The sequence below is a fragment of the Cydia fagiglandana genome, chromosome 7 (assembly GCF_963556715.1).
Source record: "Cydia fagiglandana chromosome 7, ilCydFagi1.1, whole genome shotgun sequence".
Lineage (NCBI taxonomy): Eukaryota > Metazoa > Arthropoda > Insecta > Lepidoptera > Tortricidae > Cydia > Cydia fagiglandana.
This window is the reverse complement of record NC_085938.1, coordinates 5,051,676-5,078,092: the sequence shown is the minus strand read 5'-3', so window position 1 is coordinate 5,078,092 and position 26,417 is coordinate 5,051,676. Positions and strand designations below refer to the sequence as shown.

The 26,417-nt window shown below is 38.8% G+C and overlaps 2 protein-coding genes across 2 annotated transcripts in view; one reads left to right on the top strand and one right to left on the bottom strand.

Annotated features, from left to right (window-relative positions):
• The window catches only part of LOC134665770 (NAD(P)H-hydrate epimerase), a 460,493-nt gene that overhangs the window by 253,989 nt on the left and 180,087 nt on the right, over window positions 1-26,417 (top strand). The gene's annotated exons all lie outside the window — the stretch shown is intronic.
• LOC134665769 (MAP kinase-interacting serine/threonine-protein kinase 1-like) lies at window positions 322-26,417 on the bottom strand. The gene is made up of 7 exons (XM_063522747.1): window positions 26,056-26,417; window positions 15,271-15,459; window positions 13,775-14,016; window positions 4,937-5,206; window positions 2,966-3,187; window positions 2,256-2,458; window positions 322-1,522 (listed from the first exon to the last, which is right to left on the bottom strand). The coding sequence occupies exons 1-7, from the start codon at window positions 26,090-26,092 to the stop codon at window positions 1,276-1,278; spliced, it is 1,410 nt and encodes a 469-aa protein (XP_063378817.1). The 5' UTR covers window positions 26,093-26,417; the 3' UTR covers window positions 322-1,275.

The following is a 26,417-nucleotide window of genomic DNA, read 5'->3' as shown; positions in this document are numbered from 1 at the left end:
GGGTCGATTCACTCTTAATTAATGAGATGTGGGTTTTCCATCGTTGGTAAAATGCAAAAAAACAATCACATAACAGACTAGTTTCCGAATAACTCCTTCGAAAATAGAATATTTTACAATATTGCAAAGGATAGGCCTCGAAAGTAATTACACAAGTAAGCTCAAATTTCAATTGACGGATTTTATAAATCCAAAACATAATAATATTAAATCTGCGTTGATATTTAGTAGAACGGGATAACTATCTCAATATTAATACGTCGTTTAAAGACCGCGCGGGGTCCGAGCGGGCCTCCGCACCGCCAAAATAAACTCACAATACTCTATCGATAAAAACTATTCAGTCGTTTTTATTTATTCATAAAAATATATCTTTAAAAGGCTCAAATAAAACTGTTTACAGCTCTATAAGTACCGTTCACATGGTTGCGATCGGACGTATCACTGGAGAATATCCGTTGGCACAGTGTGTCTCTGGCGCCCCGAGCGACACCTGCGTGTTGTAGGGATATCTACTCTAGGGGTCGCGCCGTGCCAGGTACGGTAATATGTACATTCATCGAGAACTAGACGCCGGGTATTCAATTTACGTACATTTTTTCATACTCAAAATTAGATTCTTCAGGTAATCGAGAGGGAATTCTAACTTTCGTCTTCATAAAATGCTACGTAATCTTAACTGTGCGTCTAATATGGACGACGAAACGTTAATTAATTTGGTTTAAACAAACTCGCCTACATAGAAACTGAAAGGATTTCAAGAAATATGTGGCCTAGAAGTAACAGCTTAACTACGAATTATATTAACGTCTTGTCGCCTGTTCACGAAAAAACAAATTACAAGACTATCCAGCGAAATCGGGAGAAGTTCACCTGTCAATCTGCCGGTACGACCGTTGTTTATAATGCAAATACAATTTTGTGGCTCACAGAAAAACAGATCGGCGGTCAGATTGTTCGCTGGGTGACAATCGAAACTCGTGAAACCCCTTATACAGTGCAGGATAAACCGGGCCAAGAATTAGAAATTTCCAGGAACCAATCCAGGATTAGCCTTACAAAATCAACTCGAAACAATGATATCTCAGGGTTCAACACCGAGCTTTTAGAGGTACGACGAGTTTTAATTGTCCACCGTCTTAGCGACCCGGGCGGGTTCCCCGATCGCAGGCGCCTATCGAGTCGAGTATCGTTTGACTCGTGCCGGCAGGGAACGCGTTAAAGATTCGTACGGAAGAACGGGTCGGGCACGGCACGATACTCGAACAGTATAGTTTAGTGAGCCAGCGTGCCCTGCAGGCGGCGGCGCAGCAGCAGGCTGTCGGCGGGCGGCGACAGCCCGAGCGGCGCGGCGGGCGCGGCGCGGCAGCGGCCGGCCGCGACCGGCTGGCACGACTTGCTGGACCGCAGCGGGGTGCTGGGCTCCAGGTACGAGTAGTTCATCGAGAAGTGCTGCTGGATCACGCGGTTCACCGCCATGGCCGACTCCGCGAAGTTGGACAGGTTGCGCGCCGACATGTTGCTGTGGACAAAGGCAGACACGCTATAAATATACGGCTACGGATCTAAAATGCCATATAATCGTTTGATTCGTTTTGTTATTGACAAAAACGGATTTGCTAATGTATCTATAAGTAAGGGGGATAAAGTTTTAATGATGTAATATTCAATATTGCTTGCATGATTTGACATTTAATAAAATATTCTGCTTCAGTAGTAATGAAAGTTATAAATAACACCATTTACGCGAAAACACGAAACACATTACCAATTGCTCAAATAAACAAAACGACAAAGAATGTAATGCAAATTTGCGAATGACACTACAAGTTTACACTGCCATTTCGCAACGCAACGGTGGTTACCCATCATTGGCCTTTGCGTCTATTGCAGACTATTTATGGTGTAACACCGGAGAGACACCGGTTTTGGTGGCTAAATAGACCGATGCGAGACCCACACATACAATAAAAATGTCGTAAAAAAATAAAATGTAATGTGTAAATAATAGTACTAAAGGTACAGAAGATTCACTCTATCAAAACGCGTCTGATACGATTAGGACAGATATGACCGCTAGGTGGCGACAGCGCCACGCGCGGCTTATGGTTAGCCACCAAAATTGGTGTGGAATTGATGTACTTTTAGCTACCTGTTGCAAAGCGACGAAGTGAGCCACGCCTGACCACGCCAAAAACGCGAAATCACTTGAAACGGGATTGAAGAAAACATTCGATCAGAGGATCAGAACTCACCGTTTAATGTTGATCGGCGTCTGCAGCGGCGGGTAGTGGTCGGGGCGGTGCTGGTCGCCGGCGCGGCGCAGCCAGGGGTGCTGCAGCACGCGCTCGGCGCTGAGCCGCCGCCGCGCCTCGCGCACCAGCAGCTGCCGGATCAGGTCCTTGGCCTCCGAGCTGATGTGCGCCCACTCCTCCTCGGGGAACGTGTAGCGGCCCTCCTGGATAATAACAACCTCGTTAGTCATTTCAATTTTGCAGCTGACAACATAGAAATATCTTGATAGTGGCGTTGTCCTAGTATTTTGCAACAGTACGAGTGAACTTAGAGGCTGCAAGTACTAATTTTTACGAATACGACTACCATCTGACCTTCTGGTCCAGAAAAGTAATTATGCCTCAATAGTGTTGTGTATGTTGTCTAGTCCGGTTTCCTCACGGAGTTTTCCTTCACCGAAAAGCGACTTGTAAACATCAAATGATGTTTCATACACGCGTTCTAAGGATCGGTTGTTAATTATTACATACGCGTTGCCGACCAAACATCCCGCACCCGCGTCAAGCTCTGGCAACCTTACTCACCGGCAGGAACACACTATGAGTAGGGTCTAGTATTATTTTGTTGCGCGGTTTTCTATAAGGTGGAGGCAGCTACTACCTACTGTAAGGTGGGTTGGTCTTAAATCACTAATAACAGCAGCACAGTAGCATATATGAGGTAGGCCAACCTGTATGGAAGTGAACAGGAGGTCCTGGCAGGCGCGGCAGTTCTCGCCGCGCTCCCAGCCGCAGTCGGCGCCGCAGTCCGCGCGGAAGGGCGGGTAGCCGCACAGCAGGATGTACGCGATGACGCCCAGCGACCACAGGTCGCACCGCTTGTCGTAGTGCGTCGCCGCCGAGCCCGCGAACAGCGACACCACCTCGGGGGCCATGAATTCCGCGCTGCCCACCTGAACACAAAAAATATCATCATTAATATCACTACACCTTATACAACCACATACCACATGCCTACATACTTATGGGCGTGTACTACATGGAGGCGACCAGTTGAGACAGAGGCTGGCTCAACTGGACTCGGCTGGAAGTAGCCGATCAAGATCGTGACAAATGGGAGGATTCTTATGCGAGCCGTATGTCCCTAATGAGGGATAACAGGAATCCATCATCATCATACAACCAAGTCTCCCGCCGCGTCTGTCTGTTTGTATGTATATTCGCGATAAACTCAAAAACTACTGAACGGATTTTCATGCGGTTTTCACCTATCAATACAGTGATTCTTGAGGAAGTATTAGGTGTATAATTTGTTAAGGTTTTGATTTGAATTACCCGTGCGAAGCCGGGGCGTGTTGCTAGTATTATAATAAAAACCGAGCAAACTAAAATGTACTCCCTATTAATCACTGCCCATTCTCATATTACTTTATTTTTATCAGTTATCGCCTCCATAATTGCGTCAGAAAAATAACTTGTTTCAAAGACATCATTGTTAAGTGGCTAATAAATTGTATTAGTATGTATGTGGGTATTTTATTGATCGATACATATTTATTTATGCAAAATGACAAGTTCACAATATACAAAACGTTCGATACGCACTTGGTCATATGTGTTTTTATTACCATTTCAATACTTTAGTCATAATAAGTGTGAGAATTTCAATACAATTGTTGCAAAAGGCGTATTATTGTCATGATTGTCAAGTTATAAAAACAATATGAGACAAACGGAGAGGTTTGATTTTAGCAGTCTATGTAACGTTTGAATGCCGTTTCGAGCAGTGTTAAGAATTTGAAACTGTTTACTTATTCATCGCAGAATATTAAGTTATTTTTAACGAATAATATCATAAGGATAAGATAGATTTATAGCACAGGTTTTTCATATCCTAATAAACAGTAGGCCTCTTTATCTGATAATAGTAATAATTTACTATTTTTTTATTGTTTTTTATGTGTTTTTGTATTTTACTTTTATATTCATGTTATAAATGACCTAGCCTAAGAAAAATAAATAAACGAAGAATAATTTACAAAAAAAAACAACAATTTGTAAGCAAATTGCTAATTGAACCTAGGAAGGTAATTAAATAATCTTTAGTGTAATTTCTGCAAGAGATATCTTGACTGCTCCACGATCAACGTAGGTATAGGTAGGTATCTGTTAAATTAAAGCAATCATTATTTTGCAAGTCAGATTAAATCCACTTCGTTAACATTTTAAAATAGTTACCTAAAGCTAGTACCTACACTATACATGAAATCAAATTGCGATCAAACGAATAACTTAATGAAGTATTTACATTTAGTTAGCATAATTTAACACAAATCCTGGTATTTGTTGTTTTTGTGATAAAAATCTCGTTTGTAGGCGTAATGGAACAAAAAGTCGTGTCCGGATGAAAAAACTGTTTGAATGAACTGTTAAGGTGTAGTAAAGTCGATTACGCATTATCAGTACAAGATCCCAAATTTTATATTAAAGGAAAAAAGTTAATAAGTTACGCTTCCGGCAGGATCCCAATGCTAGGTTAAAGTATATACAAAATAAAACAAAAAATTGTTTTTTATACAAGCGTGAGTAGCGAGACCCAAGAGGATATAATTTCTTGACCATTGGTAGCCTCTAACTCGTTCTAATAAGAGTGAGTAATGGTCAGATTCAGATAGATGTGTCGTCGATAGCATATCACTCACCGGTGTCATGAGCTGCGGCGTGGCCAGCGGCCCCGCGAGGCTGGACGTGAAGCTGATGCCGCTGCCGAGATCAAAGTCGCATATCTTCACGGGGCACAGCCGGTCCGTGTGCACGCAGAGGATGTTCTCCGGCTTGAGGTCGCGGTGCGCCACGCCCTTGCCGTGAAGGAAGTGCAGGGCGTTCGCGATCTCGCGGACGATCTCGGCCGCCTGCGGCTCCGAGAAGTAGTGGTGCTCTTGGATGCGGGATAGGAGCTGACCACCGTTGATCTGCGACAATCGAAATGGTAGGTGAGATGGTGGATAACAGTTTGTGGCCTAATTACATAAAAGGAACAAATGCCGTCAACATAGTGCATCCACAGAAGCTTTAGTCTCATTTAGGGTACGTTTCCTCGCTCGCAACGCATTCACGCAGATTTCTGGTCGAAAAGCACCCTTACTGTCAGAAACTTGACTACCTAGTATTTTCTGTAAGCTGAAGACATTTATTTCCGACATAGGATATAAAAACATGTTTAAAAGTAATAACTTTGAAAAGGTAGATAATATACTCGTAAAATTGTAGTTATTACGTATCGTCCGAAGGTGCTTGCGTCAATGCAACGCAAGTCTATTATTCTAGTCATATAACATTTACGGTATGACAAATGACATAAAAAGAAAATAAGTATTTATTATTTATGTTTCTTTTATCTCCTCAAATCTAAGTATACCTAAATGTTTTGTATAGGAAGAAGACTCGTCAACACAACACATGAAAGTAGGTATTGTAAAAACCAAATTTCCATATTCTACCTAACTTTATTTTTAAAAACAATTCAGTTGAGCCGCACTCGCTGACACAAGACTTCTGGTTGTTTACGTTCGATATGTTAAGCTTGACGTACATCGCCATTACCGAACAGTTTTTTTTTCGTTTATGTAGAAAAATGTCGCAATTGTCGAGTAAGTACTGCCCTATTTTAAAATTTAAACACCCGATTAAAACAATAAGGTAGCGAGTTAAGCACCGACAGCGCCCCAAATAAAACACATTATACGCTTCGATGTTAGTCTAACCTAACGTTTCGTTTGGACCTTATGTGCGGTACGATTGAATTTAGATTGGAACTTCCCGAACATCGACGCTTATCATGAATAGTGGCACATCTCAAAATGAAATGCTGTTGCATTTAATATTCTATCTTTTACTGGTAAGATTTAAAATCGAACGGCATTTCATTTTGTTTTATGCCACTATTCATGATAAGCGTCGCATGTCATAACATAGTTATCATTCAGTTGATACATTAACATTAAATCTATGCAATGTTGTGATCTATAATGTGGTCAACTGATTCAAATGTGAAAACGTGATCTGAGACCGCGTGACTACAAGTGTATTCGCAGCAAGACTGGGGAGTTATTATTTCTACCTACTGACGTGATAGGATAAGGACAATTACGGCTTAAAAAGAACGTTAAATAACACTTCTGCGAAGTAACGACTATCATGTTAATTTAGAAAAAAACAGTGGCCATCATGAAACGAAGCGGCATGACATACTACATTTTTGCGTTCCAGTATAATTGCGTTTTTTGTGCCGGCAGTGCCACGCCACCTACCCGCTTAATTGCTATAACTGAGTAGATTAAGAAACACATCACGTGGTGAGCCATGGTTAGGTATTTACAATGCGGTCCACGGGTTTATCGCGTACAACAGGAACACATAAGGAGTTAAGATAAGGTGGCAAACAAAGGCAGATTACGCCGAAACAGGTAGTTTTATAAAGTCATGGCTTAACGAGATGTTTAAGGTTATCGCGGACATAGTAAAGACAGATCGCGAATGGAAACCATTGGATACTGCATAATTCTGCCACTAACCGGATTTAAACATTGTATCGAGAACGGATTTATTTGCAGTCGTTGCAGTTTGCAGTCGGTAACAAGATAGTCGCATTTAAACTGCAAGAAATAGAACCTATCATATAGGTTCTATATATTTCAACGTGAAATAAGTAACTTTAGGGAGGTTCAAAACCCTCGAAATGGTCGATAGTTTAAAACAAAACGTTGTCGGGTCGTTCTACCGTTTCGTGCCGATTTGCCACTTTTTTGGAGATTTTTTTTATTTTGAAGTTACAGTGTAGATTTTGATATTGTGGATGTGTATACGTATTGTGTATATTATTTTAAGAAAGGCACCTATATACTAGTTATACTTTTGGAAAACAAATAAGGAAAGCAATGAAGGCACAGATGGAAATGAAAAACTAAGGGAAGGTAATGAAACACGAATAGAAGTAAATGAAATTATATTAAATATAAATTAACTTTATTAGTCAAAATCAAAGTGATAATATTTTAAACGATGGAACCATAAATAGCTTGGCTTTTAAAAAGTATATCTACCCTGTTGACCTGTTTCATATAATAACCTACTTTTTAACAATACTTTTTACGATGTTTCAGTATTTCTTTTCGGTCTCATTATTTGTCAGAACTAGAAACATATAATAATGAGATTCGTAATGTAAAAAACTGCTTACATAAATTAAATTAAAAAAGCTTAAATTATCTAGAAATTGCTATAAAAAACAATCGTTAGTTTTGATATTATTCGGGAGAGAACTGCGGCATAATTTTAAACTTTCTAGTAGGTAAAGTGACTTAGCCGTCTTTGTAAAGAGCAGATGTTGTTTTTTTAAATAATGAAGTGGCCAGATATTAGATTTAGGACACTACCATGATAAGTCGTTTCAAAGGGAACGGCGGGCCAAAGTAAGGCTGCAGGACAGCAGAGCTTGGAGACGAACAAATGTGTATTAAAAAGCAAACTAGCGGACCGCAAACACGATGTTGAGCTCTAAAGCCGTTAGATGTCGAAGAGCGTACTCTACGAAACATGAAAACCCTGTGTGGATAGAGGCCAAGGGCCGAGTACGCCCGAATAATCAAAATACTTATTATAAATAACAAACTCCATAGGGTTGTAGACTCAACAAGTCGCACTTTCGAGGAAAAATGCAAAGGTCAAGCCGCAGGAGGGTCCGAGATCACATTGGTTAAATTTCAAGCTCTCTTAGTTCTCAAGTTAGGTCTTCTATGGAAGCGCAACGTGATCAGACGGACTGGGCTTTCAGCGTTTATGCGGATCTCGGCCTTTGGCCTCACTTAGCAAAGTTCTGCACTCTTACAGATTGATGTTTGGCCTTGTACGGAAATGTGCCCCTATCTGAAGCTCCCCCGGGCCGTCGGCCTTGCTTTTTAATACATTCGGCTATTGGTTCTTGTTTGAGGTCAGCTCCACTGAAGCTCAGTCTTTGACCTCGCACGATTGTGCCCGCTGCCAATAGTTAAAAGAAATTTTGAACACCTCATGCGGAGCTCGCCTTTCGGCATCGCTTGCATTTCGGCATTGAAACAATTTAAGGTCTACTCTCCTGCGAAAGCTCGGCTTTCAGCCTTGCAGGAAGGCGCGCCACAATCGGACGCTCCGAGCTGCCTGCTCTTTCTTTGTGGAACTCGCAGAAAGGGGTGGGAATGGGACGCTCCTCTCCAGTTCTAGATGGTGTTGAACCATTGTTTCATGAACTTTCTGGATTTTTGTAAAGCTTGGCCTTTAAACGGTTACAAAGTTACAAGAAATTTCCCTGATACGGCCAACCCGTATTTTTAACTTAGCACAAGAAGAGGCTCCCGGGAGCAGATCTTTGTGAGACCCTCCTCATAAATATCTGCCCTCGGAGGGCTCGCTCTTGAGCTTTATTCCAGGACTATAAAAAGTTTTCAGTATGTTAATTAGCAGATAAGTTAGGCATTAGATAAGTTCCAATAGGTTCACCTGTCCAAAATGTTCCGCATTTATAAAATGTTGGAAATATGATGTATCTATTCGATATATTTACAATATTTGCCATGAAAAAAGAGACTAATTACGCTTGCGCGCCTATCTGCTTATTTATATGCAATATCCACAACCAACAGGATTCCCATGACATAGTGTCGGGTATAGGTAAGAAAGAACCTATACCCTGAAACTCTGTCAAACGGTCTAACGAAGTCGAAAGAATGCGACATACATACGTTTCAAAACATGAGAGTTATGATTTGAGAGCCTATGTGTGCATATAACTCTTGGGCTGTGGGCTAAAAACATAAAAAGGTATCACATCTGTCATACAAAATTATTGTTCATTTCCTTCCAAACTGGTTCATTTCCTTCACCCGAAAATATTGGGAGAAATGGAGAGGAATGAATTGGAGTGGAATGAACTTTCAACGGTTTTTTTAAATTTCTTTATCGTCTTTAAGGCTAGAATGTCATCAAGTAAAAGTAATGAAGATATGCCAAAATGCTAACCGATTATTAACAAGGTGATTTTTTTTTACAATATATAGCACCAAATTACTTAATGGATGGAAATGACTAGTAACCGTGACAAAGTGCCTTTCCGGTGAGGAGAACCAAAATTACTCGTAAATCAAGAGCGCGAAACCTCCTTCGTTGACGTATTGCGGTAGACTAAGGTAGTAGAAACACGTATAGTACAGTCATTATATCCAAAAAACCGACCCTACCCGTGAATAATTAGTTCTTGGATTTTTTTTTCGTAGGTCCCTCGGCGGGGTCACTGGGAGTGTAAATTCAAAAAGTAGGCTGAATCAGGCTCCTGCGTATATTCGAAAAATGGTTTTTTTCCAAAAAAACGGTTTTTCTTCAATAACTCGGCCATTTTTGATTTCACAGTAAAACCGTAAAGACAAAAACTGTAGGAAATTTGATTCTCTACAAGTTAGTCCAGTCATTATATCCAATAAACGGACCCTTCCCGTGAATAATCAGTTCTTGGATTTTTTTTTCGTACGTCCCTCGGGGGAATCACTGGGAGTGTAAATTCAAAAAGTAAACTGAATCAGGGTCCTGTGTATATTCGAAAAACTGTTTTTCTTGAATAACTTGGTCATTTTTGATTTTACAGTAAAACCGTGAGGACAAAAATTGTTCAGAATTTGATTCTCTACAACTTTGTTTCCCTTCATTTATGCCGTAAAGCGTGGAACATAGGAGATAATGATAATATTTTGAATTTGTCGCGTTTTTCAGGTTTAATTTCAAAAATATTGATTTTGGGGGAAAGAAGGTGAGAACCAAAATTGTGCAGAATTTGATTCTCTACAAGTTTAGTCCTCTTCATTTATGTCGTAAAGTTGAAAATAAACGAGATGTTGAAAATATTTTGAATCTGTCGCTTTTTTCAAATTTTATTTCCAAACTATCGATCTTAGAAGAAAAATTGTGAGGACCAAACTTGAAGAGAATCACATTTTCAAAAATTTTTGTCCTCACGGTTTTACTGTAAAATCAAAAATGACCGAGTTATTCTAGAAAAACCGTTTTTCGAATATACACAGGACCCTGATTCAGTCTACTTTTTGAATTTACACTCCCAGTGATTCCCCCGAGGGACGTACAAAAAAAAATCCAAGAATTGATTATTCACGGGAAGAGTCGGTTTTTTGGATATAATGACTGGACTACCTTTTAGAGAATCAAATTTCCTACAATTTTTGTCCTTACGGTTTTACTGTAAAATCAAAAATGGCCGAGTTATTGAAGAAAAACCGTTTTTTTGGAAAAAAAACATTTTTCGAATATACGCAGGAGCCTGATTCAGCCTACTTTTTGAATTTACACTCCCAGTGACCCCCCCGAGGGACCTACGAAAAAAAAATCCAAGAACTAATTATTCACGGGTCAAAATCTATAATGACTGTACTAGTAGCAATCACAGGTATTCGTGAATAAAGGCGCGTTTAGATTTGGCATGAGTGGCAATTTTTTAGAGCGAAAATGAAGTCTTTCGCGTGACAAAATTAAAAAGTGCGTTCTCTCTATGATAATTTAACTTTAAAAATACGTACCATGTACCATTATAATACTGATTATTTGCCTATTTATAAACAATAATGGAAAGTAGGGATTATCTGCAAATAATAGTGTTTTTAAATTTTTGAACCCAATGGTACGCCATTTTATGTCGAGGGAAATGAATTTTTCGCATGTTTTTAATTTTTATTTAATAGATCATTAGGTTTAGCTAAATTCCAAAACTGGCGCATTTTCCGTACCACATAAACATACCTTTTAAAAATAACCACATGTAAAAAATTATAATTTTAAGGCTTGATGTGGGCTCGGACGGTTTACTAACGAATGGGCCAAAAACGTTTCCCAAAGTATCACATCCCAAACTATGTTTCCCAAATTATCATTTCCCAAAAAAATGTTTGGCAAAACAACTTATCGCAAATTTTCAGTTAGCAATAGTCTTTTTTGGCAAGTTATTGTTTAGCAAATAATTACTTGGATAAGTTTCATTTTACCAAATATTATTTAGTCAAATGTATCATTAAGCATAACTTACATGTCCCAAAATATTGCAAGGCATACAATTTACATACCAATAGAGAGGAGACTGCAGAATTTTATTTGTCTGGTATTTAACTGATCATTACATATACTTACATAGTAAAATGTAACGTCAAAAAAACATTCTTACTGCCAAAAATATGTAGTAAATGATCACTAAAATTAAAACTCCATTTTAATGTAAAATGATAACCAAATTTGTTACATCTTGCTATTCTATTAAAGCAAATAACACCAAACTAATCATTGTAACTCAAAAATAGTAATTAGCCACCAATATTTAAACCACATTTTAGTTTAAAATGTCATGCAATTTTTTTACATCTCGTTATTCTATTAATTTAAATTAATTAATCCACTTCGATGAGCAATTTCTAGTACATAGTATTTCGTTTCTGTAAGGATCGCAGTTCTAACCTAACCTAACCCACTTTTCTAATAGCATTTCGATTCTGTGAGGGTCACAGTTCTAACCTAACCTAACCCACTTTTCTGATAGCGGTTCGGTTTTATGAGGATCGCAGTTCAAACCTAACCCAACCCACCCAAATTACGTAGAATTTAACGTACCTATATTAACAACAAAAAGTACAAATTTAAATAGAGATGCCTATTTGTCAAATTTGCGAAGTGACAATTTTGACCAAACATCTATTTGGAATATAATATTAGACAATAAAAAACCTTTGCTAAATAAGTTTTTGTCCTAATAACATTTGACAAAGTAAAATCATGCCAAATGATAATTTGACCAAATAAATTATATGCGAAGTGTAACTTTGCTAAAGGTTCCTTTGGGAAATGAAACTATTGCGATAAGTTTGTTGGGAAGTGAAATTTGGCGAAATGTATTTGGCCCAAACGAAAGTACACCGGCTCGGACACCAAATCGGCACGAAACGGTAGAACGACCCTGTCAGCGGTTTTGAAAAAAAATCTTGTCAAAGTTAAATTTAATATGAACAGAAAATATATTGCATACAGACAGGCATTTATTACACTATATATACTATGCCTATCTGGAGCACGACAATAATAAATTAATTTTATAATTTAATTAGTATTGCGGTAGTCGGGTTAGTGGTCAACGACATATCTGTTTCCTCAATGCCTGAAGATAACACGCACCATAACAAAGTGAGTAATTGTTTACATAGGCACTAGTATAATACCTACATCAGTTTGTCTTTAGTTTACCTCTAAACTATAACAATAAGTTGAATTAACAGAATTCTGAATGTCAATATTGCGAATACCGATATCTGAACAATACAAAACAGATGAAATTTCATTGTTATACATATGGGATACGCGCGTTTATTCATATGGCGCGACTGTTTCGTTGAGTCATTGCTAAAAGCGGCAAATATAATATATACGATATATTATCACCGCATATCTTATTATATGACATCAATACAATAAGACAAAAATAAGGAATCTTTACATATTCATGAATCCGTCACAATAAATAGGAAACAATAAAAATACCTATCATTACATCAGTAACTAAATATTTCGTTAACCTGAAAATAGCGTGCTCGAAACGATGGCTTTACGAGTACTTATGCATGACTAATATAGTGGAAAATGATAAATTCCGAACAAATGTGTCAGAAAAACTGTTCTGAACCTAGACGATTTAAAGTTTTAGTAGTAATTTATAGTTTTAGTTGAAAATGTATTTAGTTCATGTTACTAGTCAACTATACCTGCCTATAATGGTGGTATAAGTACATGATTTCGTGATGTAACTGCGAGAGAAAGCTTAAGGCTTGCACATACGGCAAACAAGGACCAATGACCGTCTATAATAACTTGCTATAGGTTTCTTTACCTACAGCTATTTCGAAATAAAACAAATTTGTATGTGCTGTATGAGTACTAAAGGCCTCGCAGACAGTTGGGCAAGCTGAAAGCTGAGAAGCCAAGATGCGAAGTTATAAAATTTAGGTTTTTACCGATTCTTTATACGATGGATAGACTGATTTAAAATGTATTTACCTACAATTTTACACGCAGTGTTTCACATTGAACAGTACCAAAGTAAACAGACAATGGGAAGCGTGTCGGGTCACAGTTATCTGATATTTTCACCTGCATAAAAACAGTTTTGCTTTACGATGCATTTGTATTCTGGCAATCAGAACATGATATACAAACTAAGTAAAGTAAGTTCTATATGTCACATAAGTAACAGACCTCTCCATTGTTGCGCACTCATCATCGGTCAAAATGATAAAATCGTGATAGGTTTTCAACAAAACGATAAATGTTAAAATCCTCTCTTACGCGTCTTACGGTACCTCTTAGTAGAAGGTAGCTGACTTTTAGAACTAGACCAATAGTGGTTCAGATGACACCATTTTAAGAACAAAAAGAAGAAAGTGAAGGGCGTTTTAAGACACTACACCTACCTTCTCAAAGACAAGGTAAAACTTGTCGGTGTCCTCAAAGAATTCAATGAGCTGGATTATGTTTGGGTGTCCCTGGCAGTAGTGGAAGGTCTCCACCTCGCGGAACACCCGGGCGCGGGCGTGCCCCGGCACTTTGTCGATGATCTTCACAGCGAACTCCTGGCCAGTGTAGATGTTCACGCATGTCTGCACCGAGGCGTACGCACCCTCGCCCAATACCTCGCCCGTAAGCTTGTACAGGTCTGGAACAAGTTACATTCTGTTAAAAATCGATCCTAAAAGTGCCACGTCGTTGCAAATTGAAACGGGGTATTAAAAATTGTCTTCATTCTGCATCAGAGACGCCCGTGTCCGGTAAGTAGCTAAAAGATGGCATAGGTCAAAAGCTAAGTCACACAACCTGTTTCATTTCGCACTAAGCTGAACTAAGCTAAAATAATTATAAATAAAAATGTCATGTTCTTTTTTCCTATTTCTTAGTCTCAGATTCCTAGTTTCTAACTACAACTTCTACGTAACAGAAAAGTTGATTATGTAAGTACAATAATATTGGACTGGCGGAAACATACAAACGGACATAGAAACAGAAAGCGATGGTTGTGTGTTGTATATCGCACATCGAATGTAATAGAAACTCTGGTTCAATAACCTAACTAAGGCCATTTGAAGGGATTTTTAAAACGCCTTGAACGTTGAGCCTAATACCGTAATTTACAAACATCACGTTGAATACCCTTTTTGTCTATCTAAATACGGAAACTGTTAACAATTTGGTCATTATTCACGCTCACCTTGACACGATTTAATAGAATACCTAATCAAATTGTTGACAGAATTCGAAGCGTCGATATCGATACCTGTTGATAATTTCCTACTTATTATGATTACTGCTTGAGTCATGGTTATCCTGTCTGTCGAGTGCAGTAATGATATAACACTACGAGTAGGTATCTACCTTATTTTGACTACCGCATCATGACTCAAGCTGCTACCATTTGAATTTTAACATATAACGACTATAAGAAGCCAGACGAATTTAAGCCATAATCCTACGACAGCAAAGTTCACATTGATTTTTCACGGTTCACCTTGTAAATGATACATTTAGGCTTCCGCAGCAATTCTGTACCTACGAAAATTTAGCTAATAGTACCTAGTTGCCCTCTTCTGTTGAAAGAACCTAGTTCAATTACTTAAACCGTGCGTCCAAATATACGTTTAGTTTGCTGTAGATTGCGTACTTTTTGCGAGCCATGAACGAGTTGCAAACTGAAGCAAAATTCACTCGAACACACACACACACAAAGTGCACTCTTGTGGCACCTTAATGTGTTCTTATAACCCGGAAACCTTCAAATCAAGAGTGAACAGGCACCTTCTGGGCGAGCTCGCTCCATCGTAGGCCACGTCTACGCCTCGGCTAGTCTGTGGCCATGAGTAAGCCCATTCATAATAAAATAAAAAACCTTAAAAATTTTGGGAACGTGTGACTGTACCTTGAAAACACGATGTGACCACCGAGCTTCCAGAGCGCTTCTTCCTCCGGCGCTTCCTTCGCGCCTCCTCCTTGCGCCGTTGCAGATCCTCGCTGTCAGGTATGGGAACGGGGGCCGACGGCTCCGAGCCTCGCGGACTCTCGTCGGACTCGCGCTCGCTCGACGACTGACTGCTGCAACGGCCTACGCCTGCAGACAAAAGAGAACGTACTTTAGAAAATAGAGACTTTGATGGAGCCAAAAGGTGACTCACTTATTACAAGTGATATTTTAATAAAAGTTTGTACATAGTTATTAAAAGAATCCACATTAACAATAATGAAATGATATTCTATAGTCACAATAGTCAGACAGTGCGCAGGTGTAAATATTAGGTCATGAGGCGGCCTTATGAGCATTTAAGCCAACAAATGTATGCAAAATGAGAACGCGGGTTGGTATTCGTATGTGCCTACTTCATTTTCTTCTGCACGAAGCGTGCGTATTTGCGTAATGGGCGAAGATAAGAAGTGAGCATCAAGGAGAAACGAGGATGTAAAAACAACGGAAGATTAATTATCGCGGGTTCGAGGTGAGACGCTGAACATTTAAAAGCCGATCCCCAAAGATTTCTTAAACCAGAAGTAATGTACCTACTTACTCGTATTATATTACGGAGGATACTCACAGTATATTCATATGAAAGTTTTTTGTTCGTTTCTGTGTATAAAATATTTTTAGAGCTACTGCTGTTTTGCCAGTCACGTTAATTAATATTCTCAAAATACAAAAACATGCAAATGTACTTTTTGCTTTTGCAAAGGTGAACTATGACGAAATGAAAATAAATGTTAAATTAGCTAAGCAATATAAAAATACTTTGCAAATACGCCACAAGCATATAAATACTTTTTCACCTCAGCAGCTCGAACAAGGGTACTTTGCTGCTTAAAAACAGTGAGCAAAATGCGATTTTGCTCACTGACTCATTTTGCCTCACTCAGTGAGCAAAGTCGCATTTTGCTCACTGAGTAGACAAAATGAGTGAGCAAAATCGCATTTTGCTCACTGAGTGAGACAAAATGTCATTCAAGTGACCTTTATCAAAATCTCATTTCAACATGCGGGGTCTAATACAAGTTCGATATACTTGGGTTCTATTATCTCTGTCCCTCTAGGTATGTTCTCACTGCTTAGAGTGAAAAATTTTGTGTACTACACGAGATCAAAGTTATTTACATCTCGTGCGCTTTTGAATCCCTTACTACGCTCAAGATTCTAAATTAGATTCACTCGCTACGCTCGTGAATCTATTATAGAATCTTTCGCTTCCACGGGACTCAAAATAAGCACTCGAAGAAATATCAAACTTTGATCTCTTGTTGTACAAATAACTATTATATGTGAACTGTCACCACCTCCAAAGGACGGTGACCCGCAAATTCGAGTGAATTAAGAATTGTTTTTTCTGCAGTGCATGAATAACGAGGCATCATGCATGCTGCATCGGTACAATGGCGACGATCGACAGCTCTCACTCAACGCGTACGTTGTGCCAGCTATTGTTGCAACGTTTTCACAGTGCTTGCTTGCTTGCTTTGTAATACTGACAGTCTAACATTGTTTTGAATAGATGAACTTTCGAAAACGTCAGGCTTCAAGTAAAAATGTGGTTCTGAAATTCGAGCTCTCTTTCGTCGATCGCCCTGGACGTTTCAATTCCTAGATTGTTGTAGTAAATTGATAAAAAATCTTAAAGAGTTCATTCATAGATCTTAGGTAGGTATATTCGTAGCTCTAGATGAACTAGAAGTTGATAATTTCGCAAAGTCCAATGCTCTAGTTTCGAAAACGATCTGCTATTAAAAATCTATAACGACTTTTCACTTCCGTTGAAAAAAAACTACGTGGGTGTCCACCTCCACCGTCACCTATATCCCAGTTGGCAGTCTCACAAGCGGTCCTTTCATCCACGTGGCATGGCAGTCATCGATATCAATAATCTGTCGTGCAAGCTGAGTTGGCAAACAGTCGCGGTTCAACGACCGCCGCACCCGCGCTGCGCGTACGCCGCGCCCGCGTTACGTAGCGAGGTCGTGGTGGGAATGGCGACGGAGGTTCCTGATGCCGTCATCTGATAGCTGGAGCCATTGGTAACATTGGATTAACAGCTGATTAAATACAAGTCACGTTTACCAATGTTATTTAATGACACAATCAAAGATGCTATAATATCTGATCGAATTATGTAGACCAATGTTCTATGAATAAAACTAGTCTAGAGTGACAAACAATTCTTGATCTAGAGTGTGCTATTGGAATGAAACTTAGTAATCAATCAGGTTTGCAGTAGTTGTTTGTTTGGTGTTAGAACTCCAATATTTAAGGAGTTAACAATATTATGCAATAGGGCCCTTGAACAAGAAAAAATAATACGAAAATGGAATATTACTGGCCGTGTAAACAGAAAAAATATATGAAAAGACGATACTGAACTGCAGAGCAATTGTGTTAGAATAATTACATGCTATTCGCGCGGTTTAGTGATAAAAGCGAAACTTAGCAACTAATTACAAGCAATGAGGTCATTGTAGGACGTACTTAACTACTCAGAGCTAGGCAGAGCGGGCTATTTCAACGGTTTTCCAGAAACCAGTATTGTGTGACTTCCAATTATATATAGTTGTTAAGGATATCAAGATCACACTTGTAATTGGTTTGCGTGAAGTGAAATAATATGGTAGGCTACGGCAATATCAGATAGAACAGTGCGCAATAGCGAGCGATTGTAACAATAAGACACGCCCACACACACAATCGCCCGTTTCAACAGAGCTTCCTGTCTGAATAACAACATTAAATAATATTGCCATTTGTGATTGTTTATAAATAATAAACGGTTCTATTTAATTTCCATATCCCCCGGAGCTGAGACGCAATCAAAACTTATACAAGAGCAAAAAGCGGAACATTCTTATGGTTCGATTGCGTCACGTGTAATTTTGATCTCGGAATTAGCTCTATTCTTGATATGTTTGATATAGGGTACATCGCCAATTATTAGCCAGTTTTCAATTACTGGACACCTATACTAAAATGAATTCTGTGTATAGGTGAATAGAACTCATTTTTGTAAGAGGCGGCCAGTTATTGAACGAGTGGGTTGTGGATAAATTTCAGTTACTGGCCATTTTCCTTATACTGAAAATGAGTTTTATTTATCTGTAAATAGAATTCATTTTTGGAATAGATGGCCAGTAATTGAAAACTGGCTAATAATTGGATTTTCGTACCTTATATACTAAAATGAACTTTGTTCACCTATAAATAGAAATCAAATTAAGTGGCCAGTAATTGGGGGGTGGCTAGTAATTGGCGATGTACCCTATTTATTTCCATTTCGTCGTTAATCCAAACGTTTACTACATGAATCTAAACATGAGATTGATCAGACAAAATACGCATAAACAAAATGTAAGTACAATCATGAAACGGATGAAAACGAATCACGTAACATGTTTTATCAGAGCACGAAGCTTTAGAAGGGATGGACAGTTCTTTAGTAAATACTGTAGTGTTGTCAGAATGACACTGCTACTTGTTTCTAGATTGTTTTTTTAGAAGTGTCGCGTGGAGATCACGTGACACGCGACACCACGTGGCCGTGCCAGCACACCGGGCAACGTGGCCGATTGTTATGTAAATCTTTAGTAAACAGTGTTGCCAAATTTAAAAAAAAACTTGCATAGTTCTTTTTTCAGCTTCGTTGACGGGCTCACTACCACCTAGATCTATCCCTGCCAGGAGTACGGACGATCATGACATGATGCTTAACAGCTGACAACATTGGCGAACAGCTGTCCTATAGGCTAGGATAATACCTAGCCTGATATAAGTGATTTTATCAATACCGAAATACACAATATGCGGGATAATTGTCCGAACTTATCGCAAATCGGCCGGGCCATTGTTAGCCGGCGAACCGAATCCGAACTAACGGATGGAAAGGGCGGAAAGGCGAACGATTCGCATTGATTCGCTTAAATTTATGTGCAATAGTCAGGGAACAATACCATAAAACGCTGTTAAATTGATAATACAAGTCAGTACAGTTTTTAAACGCCGTGCGTTAATGATATAATTTATTTTAAAGAGTTGGCCTGGTAAGTCGCCAAAATTTACCTTTTTAATTAAATTAATTGAGATTAATGATAATGAAAGTATCGCTTCATTTTGCGTTTCCGTTCTTATTAAATCGTCCAAAAAGGTCCACCAATATGATTATGTAAACTGACCCAGTCACTATTCAAATTAATATGCGTTATGTCATTAGAAGCGCCGGTCATCCTGACTATTCAATTCATGCGATTGAGGCCTCAAGAACTTACAAATTTTAATACAAACACGATAATTACAAATACAAAGCGACTAGAGGAATTAATGAAATGCGTCATGCGACTTTATAATATAAATGAGGTTAGTCTAGAACACACGATTTATCAAAATAACGAGTAGCAGTCTAGCAATCACAAATTTTTTTTATTTTATAAGTACGTTTGATATCCCTTGTTTTATACTCTGGTCCTGGAAACGTGTTTGATACAAAGTAAACTAATAATGTCGCCAATAGTCGTGCCCTAAGCCTACGGATTTCTATACTTTCTAATCTGGTTGCTGGCATTTACGCTTGGGCACGACTCTCAGTTGCCGAACGCAAGCCCATTATACTTTTATTGTACCCTTAAGCAGATAGAAACAATCACTTTCTAATTGGATGCAATGAAGTTTACAACAGACAATTGAAACAAAAGAGCTTATTTCGCTGTATCATAGTCACGTATGTGGTAATTTCTATTTGTGCTCCAGAATGACGGCGAGACAAGAGTTAGAATAGTCGTCGCACAGATCCAATGAGAGACTCTTTTGTTCCTGTCATTATCTGAGTTGAGTTAAGACCAGGGTAAATTTTTGGAAGGTTCGCAAAAAACATTTTCCAACATGTGTTCTATTTGGTATGGACTTTTCGCAGGATACTAATAAAGGATATGAAAACATTTGATACTAACGTAAAGTCGATGTCGATGTCGTCGGATGTCGGTTAGGAACTTACGTTCTGTGAAATGCAATTTAAGCTGTTGCTGAGGTTTTTAGAGAGTAGATTAGAGAAATAGAACTAGAAAATAAATTGCCTTCTGGAACGGCTACCGCAGAGCCAGATAGTATCTCAGTGAAACTTCAATGATGCCGTTTCGAACTAGCAAGTATATATAGCCTGCATACTAAACTACTTTCACTGCTAACAGATTTGGCCCCCATGTAGGCAGCTAATAAAGATAACGCATAAAATACTCCTTTACATCAAGGTACCCATTACGAGATCCCTTATATAGCCAGGACCGGTGTCGATGTCGATTGTCGACACGCAACACCAAACTTCGGCGTAGCTAGAGGTAGGTCTTTAATAAAATATTCACTCCAGCCACGATATAGACGTGTGCGCCGCGCCGGCGCGCCGCCGCCGCCGGGCTTTTTGACCACGCCGCCGCCGCCGATAAATGATCGGCGTGAAATCGGCGTGACCTTGAGTGTTGTTAATTAGCTATTTCAAGCTGGTTTTTGGATTACAATATGATTTTTTGTATTATTCATGTCACTGTTGTCAAATATACGTCAATCATTAATTGAATGAAACTGAATAGCCAGTTGCAGAAACTATTTGACACACCAATTAAAGTAACTGAGTTATCCTAAGTATTCAACGTCAACTGTTAACGAACGAACGAAGACTGCTGCTAGTGCTGCTTGGACAGCTAGAAGAACAAACCCCTCCATTCTCAAAGAGCTCCATATCGCCACTCATCTCTTCCCAACATGCCATGGATTAGCCCTTAGATTCTTCGGACATATTAGCCAACGCATGATGTGGAGAAACCCATGAGTTTAAGCCGAATGAATGATAAACATGCTCGAGTTAGAGCATGTGTGAGATGGTCGAACGTTATGTTCAAATGAAGAGGTCGGCTTGCGGCAGTCTGTACCGTGCAGTCCATACGGCTTATGACAGCACGAAATTGAGACAAATTACATGTGGTCGAGAGCCTCAGCAATGAGAACACGAGAAAGAAGATACGTCTCAGTGAGCCTGGTGCTTGTACGACAAAAAAACCATTAAAAAGAAGCCATAGGAGTCCACTATGTCTAGCAAATGTCAAGGATATGTGGAGTTCTGTTTTGTTAAATTACGTCATTTTTAATAGGATAAGCCATGGAAAGCTTGAGAATACGGAGAGTTACAGATCGGATCGAAGGTCATTGGGACCAGGTAACCTCTTAATGCAAGCCAATTACTAGGGAAATCAAGTGATTATACCTATCCTATATTCATTTACAAACCCTATTTTACTCACAGCATATTCAACCGATACGTAGCTCGACTGACCAGCAACCTGCATTGATCAAATTTTCAAGAAAAACAACAATTTAATGATTTTTCTTAAGAAACCTGAAACTCAAGGTCACGCCGATTTCACGCCGAAAACACGCCGCCGCCGCCGATTTTTTGGCAAACGCCGCCGCCGATCATTTTTTAATCGGCGCACACGTCACGATATTTGTGGAAGCTTGAACCAAAACAATAAATTTAGATAAATACAAAGTGAAACATGTGATTGACACCACATTCATGAAAACTAAATTGTAGTTCCACCTTAGTAAGTGGATCAAACGTGATAAGGATACAACAAAAATACATTGGCTGTTTAAATCATAGGTAACTTGTCAGATAAAAACCAGTTACGAACTGTTTGGTTTTAAATATAGGTAAACAAAATTTAAACTTGGAAACGTAAAAATGGTGGTGCGAGGGTTGTCTAAAAATAGCCAAAGCCCTATGCAACTACATTCGGGACGAAAATCGATTTGCAGCAGCAACGCGCAATAGGGGAGGGGAGGGAGGGGTATTACGCCGGAACGCGAAGGAGTCACGGTCAAGGTTACTCGATTTAACTCAGCTGATAGACACGAATGACTGCTTTCCAATCACCATTATTGAAATGGAAAATTAATTATGTGTGACTGAAGGCACATGGCATTGTAACCACGAGAAAATAATTTGATAAAAATTCACGTGTCGCGAAATTCAACACACGTTTAATTACCATAAAATCAAATATGTCCATATATGTATCGTCAAGAGCAAATGAAAACTAATCACTACGTTCAAATTTCCATTGAACAATTTCTGCTCTTTAGTTAATTCAGAATTCTTGAAAACAGCTACTGAGATATTTTAATCTTCCACCCCATTCTGGGCGCCAATTACCCATAGCACCTTCCGTTACAGTAAAAATGATAAATCTATATTAAACCTAGAATGTATTAAAGCGTATAGACTAGACATGCGCAAAATACCCCTCGAGGTCACCTCTGGAAATTCACTCTCGGTGAGCTTATCTCACATAGGTAGGTAGGAGGTAGGTCCCTATTACATAAGCTAAAACGCAGTTATGTTTTGTTTTATTCGCTGACCTTGACAATGAACGCTGCGGCGTCACGCTTGGGAGCCACTGTTGTTGTGGAAACGATAGGTACCACAGTAAGAACACTAATGGAATTGTGTTAAATTTTCAACGCATTCTTTCACAATTCGATTCACGCGAAAACAATGAAATCTTATCTGAGATAGAAACACCGTTAATAATTGAACAACTTCATTTCGACATTAGTACCTATGGAAAAAATTCTAGAATTTCTCATTCAGAAAGCAATTTGATTTCAGTATTGTGCTATATAGGTAGTTAAATTAAAAAGAAACAATTTTCCTTTCTGTAAGATATCACGTTCCGTAGATTCAGATAGGTAACACGGTTTCCTGAAAAACATCTGCTAAGAAAGTTATAACAATAGCAATGACTATGAAATCTAATTTAGGGCGGAGACGGGAAACTAGCACGTTATTTTTTTTTCGGAATAATGGCCAAGTGTTGCTTGTTTCGAATATTTTGTTATATTCTACTTGAATATTGTTGTTAAGTTTAATTCAAAAGGAACAATAAAAAATAAGAACAGTTTTACGAATCTCACGAACTAAGCTGCCGCTGTCGCCATACAATGAAAATACGCTCTCATTTTAAAACGACTTGCTGAAATAACATGTAACTTGGCATCGACATTCAAGTAACATATCTGAGGGCACGGCAGTGCCCCCGCTAAGTCGAGCAAAACAAAGGCGCACGGCCGTACCATCCTTTTCCCGAAGCGATTCAGGCGATTTCAGACGTCCTGTAATTTTGTGCTGGATAAATATCTTTGTTTGGTACTAGTTAGAGCTCCGTACAAAACTTTTTTCACGGAGCTCTCTCGCTTCACTTCGCTTCGATCTTGCAAATCGGTTAAATGAGTTTTTTTGTTTGTTGCTAGAATTGTAATACAAAGACAATAGATCGAGTAAAGGTTATACAAAACTTCTACGCGCTGTATTTTATTTGTATTACCGTCTCTAGCAACAAAGATACGATTGGGCAACAATAAACTTTTCAGAAAACTCTCGTGTTATTTCGCAAACTTAAGTCAACTTTTGCATGAATTCTCCTGCCCTTTTTGATCCATTGCCCTGGATTTCGCCATACAATCGCGTGTTAATTTATAAGTAATTTTTTACACGTGGTTCCATACAACCTTATTAAACGGAGGTATTTTATTTTATTTTGTAAGGAGTACCAACAGCTGCAAAAACATTATATAGATTTAGGTAACAATACAAAGCCAATTACAGGTACTCACAGTCACAGATAGAAATAAAGTAGACTATATCAAACTTTGCGCGCAATTTCACACATCCATCACGTCATCACGTTTTATACATTTAGAAAATATCAAAAAATAAAGTTGAACTCATAACTTATCTAGGATGGACTGCTAACAATACAAACAGTAAAAATAGAGGATACGTATGTAGATACTTAAGCACCCAGACAAATTTCGTCAAGTAGTCCGTCAAGTTAAGTTGTAGGCGTTGTAGCGGCAGTTGCTAATTGGTAACAATTAGGTATGCGAAAAAATGATTCAGCAAAATAATGTATTCGTAACTATACATGTATTGGATTGGTACCTTGTTATACGTGTATCTGATCGGTCAACGTCCGCTAGAAGAACGGCGAACCTTGACATTTGCAACGGTTAAATTGCACAACTAGCGTGCACTGAACGTTAAAGGTACCTATTAGGTACCGACGAGTATTTTACTGGCTACCTTCGATATCACGTCTTAAACTTGTTTGGTTAGGTTGGTAAGGGAAGCAACAGGAGTGTTACTGGGTCTCAAGCCACGAAAGCCCTCAAGAAACGTGAAACAAGATAAACATGAATCTGAATCCCTTTTGTTTTTTTTCTCTCGTCTTATTCTTTAGTTCTTTACTAGGGAAAGTCTAGCTGGTGCTTCATGAATATTTCGACAAATATGAACAAGTGTAGTGAGTTGGCGGTTAGAAGGAGGAACATTACTAAGGAGATCGTCCACAACCGGCTCCGAAGACTATACCCGGATAGCAGATCAGAATTTGGTCTAGGTAGGACTGCAAGATCTTTCCTGCTACTGATCTTCAGGGAAGACAGTTTATTATTCCTTCGTACCTTCGCAAAGCTATTGAATAATAACCCTCGTCAGTTAATAGAACTAACCTTAGACAACAATAGAAATAGTCATAAAACCAATACAAGTGAACATAGGCACACGGTCACACTTCATAGGCAATAAAGTTACGTTGAATGATGGACAATTGCGGATTGTTGGCTACGTGACTTTAAGCTTTGTCTAGGGTCAGGACTGAGATGAGTGTCATCGTAAATTATAAGAGTTCTAGAAAGAATAATAATGAATGAAGTACAACAAAATGTGCTAAAAGCCGCCTATCAAAAAACAAAGATAGGGTGTAATGAAATACATATTGATATTGTTGATAGAGGTTAACTAAGATAAAACACAGTTCAATCAGATTGACGATACCAACGTTTTTTCAGCAATGGATAAAAATGAGAATAATTGGTTAGTTGAGAAGATTTTAGAAGAGGAAGCTATACAATGGAAAGAATTAGAAATTGATAGTCGAATTGAAGAAGTATTATAGGGAAGTAAAATGTTAACTTGAGGCTTTTCCGGAGTTACAAGAACACGTCTAATAAATGCACGAACGCGGACTATCAATATAACTTTGCTTAGTTAGTTAATGCTTTGAATTTTGGAATTGTAACAAATATAAAACGTATTCTGTATACATATACATGGAAGGTTGTAAAGTGGACAAAGTTGGATTGACTGATAGACAAGCTAAGGAAGTAAGTGCTAAGATGGGTAACCAAGCAACACACAGGTATGAAATAAAGATAACTCCGACTGGAAGTACCTAAATTAGATAAATCTTCTGTATAACCAACGAAATCCGTTATGATAATGAAAGGCCATCTGTCTTTAAAATATCCAACCTAATTGGAGGGTAGTTTCCAAAACTCTCGAACGTTCAGTCTTTAAAATATACAACCTAAATGGAGGGTAGTTTCCAACTCTCGTAATATAAACGTTGAATGCGCGTGTTTGTAATCATCAAGCTCAATTAATCTAAACGTAAGATGGTGCTATGGCAACAGCAAGAGGCCCAATTACTCAGTTGAACACAAAAGCCGGTCGGGCAAATCAGATGATTGTACTGTATACATACACACACTCGCACACACACACACACACACGACTACCAAGTACACGACACCGCTCAATGAGAAAACAAACAATGGAATATTGAATTATTCACTCACCGCTATCTACACTCTCTTCTGAAATTTTCTTCACCATCCTGATGGCTGCCTGATGCGTTGACACAGCAATATTGAAAAATTACGAGTAGATGTACTAATCTTGAAAAGCCGCTTTCAAACTTGGTGCGGCCGCCTTCTCGATGTGAAATCGGGACGACAGTAAATTAAATGCGAAGGTAAATAAATTTAAAGCACCACAATCGAGAAGGATTTGCGGATAGTGTGCCGAAAGGTATAAACAAACACTGCTAGAAGGCGGAATTAAAAAAAAACTGCTGATGTGGTTAGCGATCCATTCTATACACGCCCGCCCGTCCGATGTTCTGAAATCCAACTGATTCAGATTGAGTGGGTAGGGGCCG

Excerpts from the sequence above, each read along its gene's own strand:
- LOC134665769 (XM_063522747.1), bottom strand. The coding sequence starts at position 26,092 with ATGGTGAAGAAAATTTCAGAAGAGAGTGTAGATAGCG. Across the intron at positions 2,459-2,965 it reads TCCTGTTCACTTCCATACAG|GAGGGCCGCTACACGTTCCC; the intron begins GTTGGCCTACCT and ends GTTATTATCCAG. Across the intron at positions 1,523-2,255 it reads ACGCCGATCAACATTAAACG|CAACATGTCGGCGCGCAACC; the intron begins GTGAGTTCTGAT and ends CTTTGTCCACAG.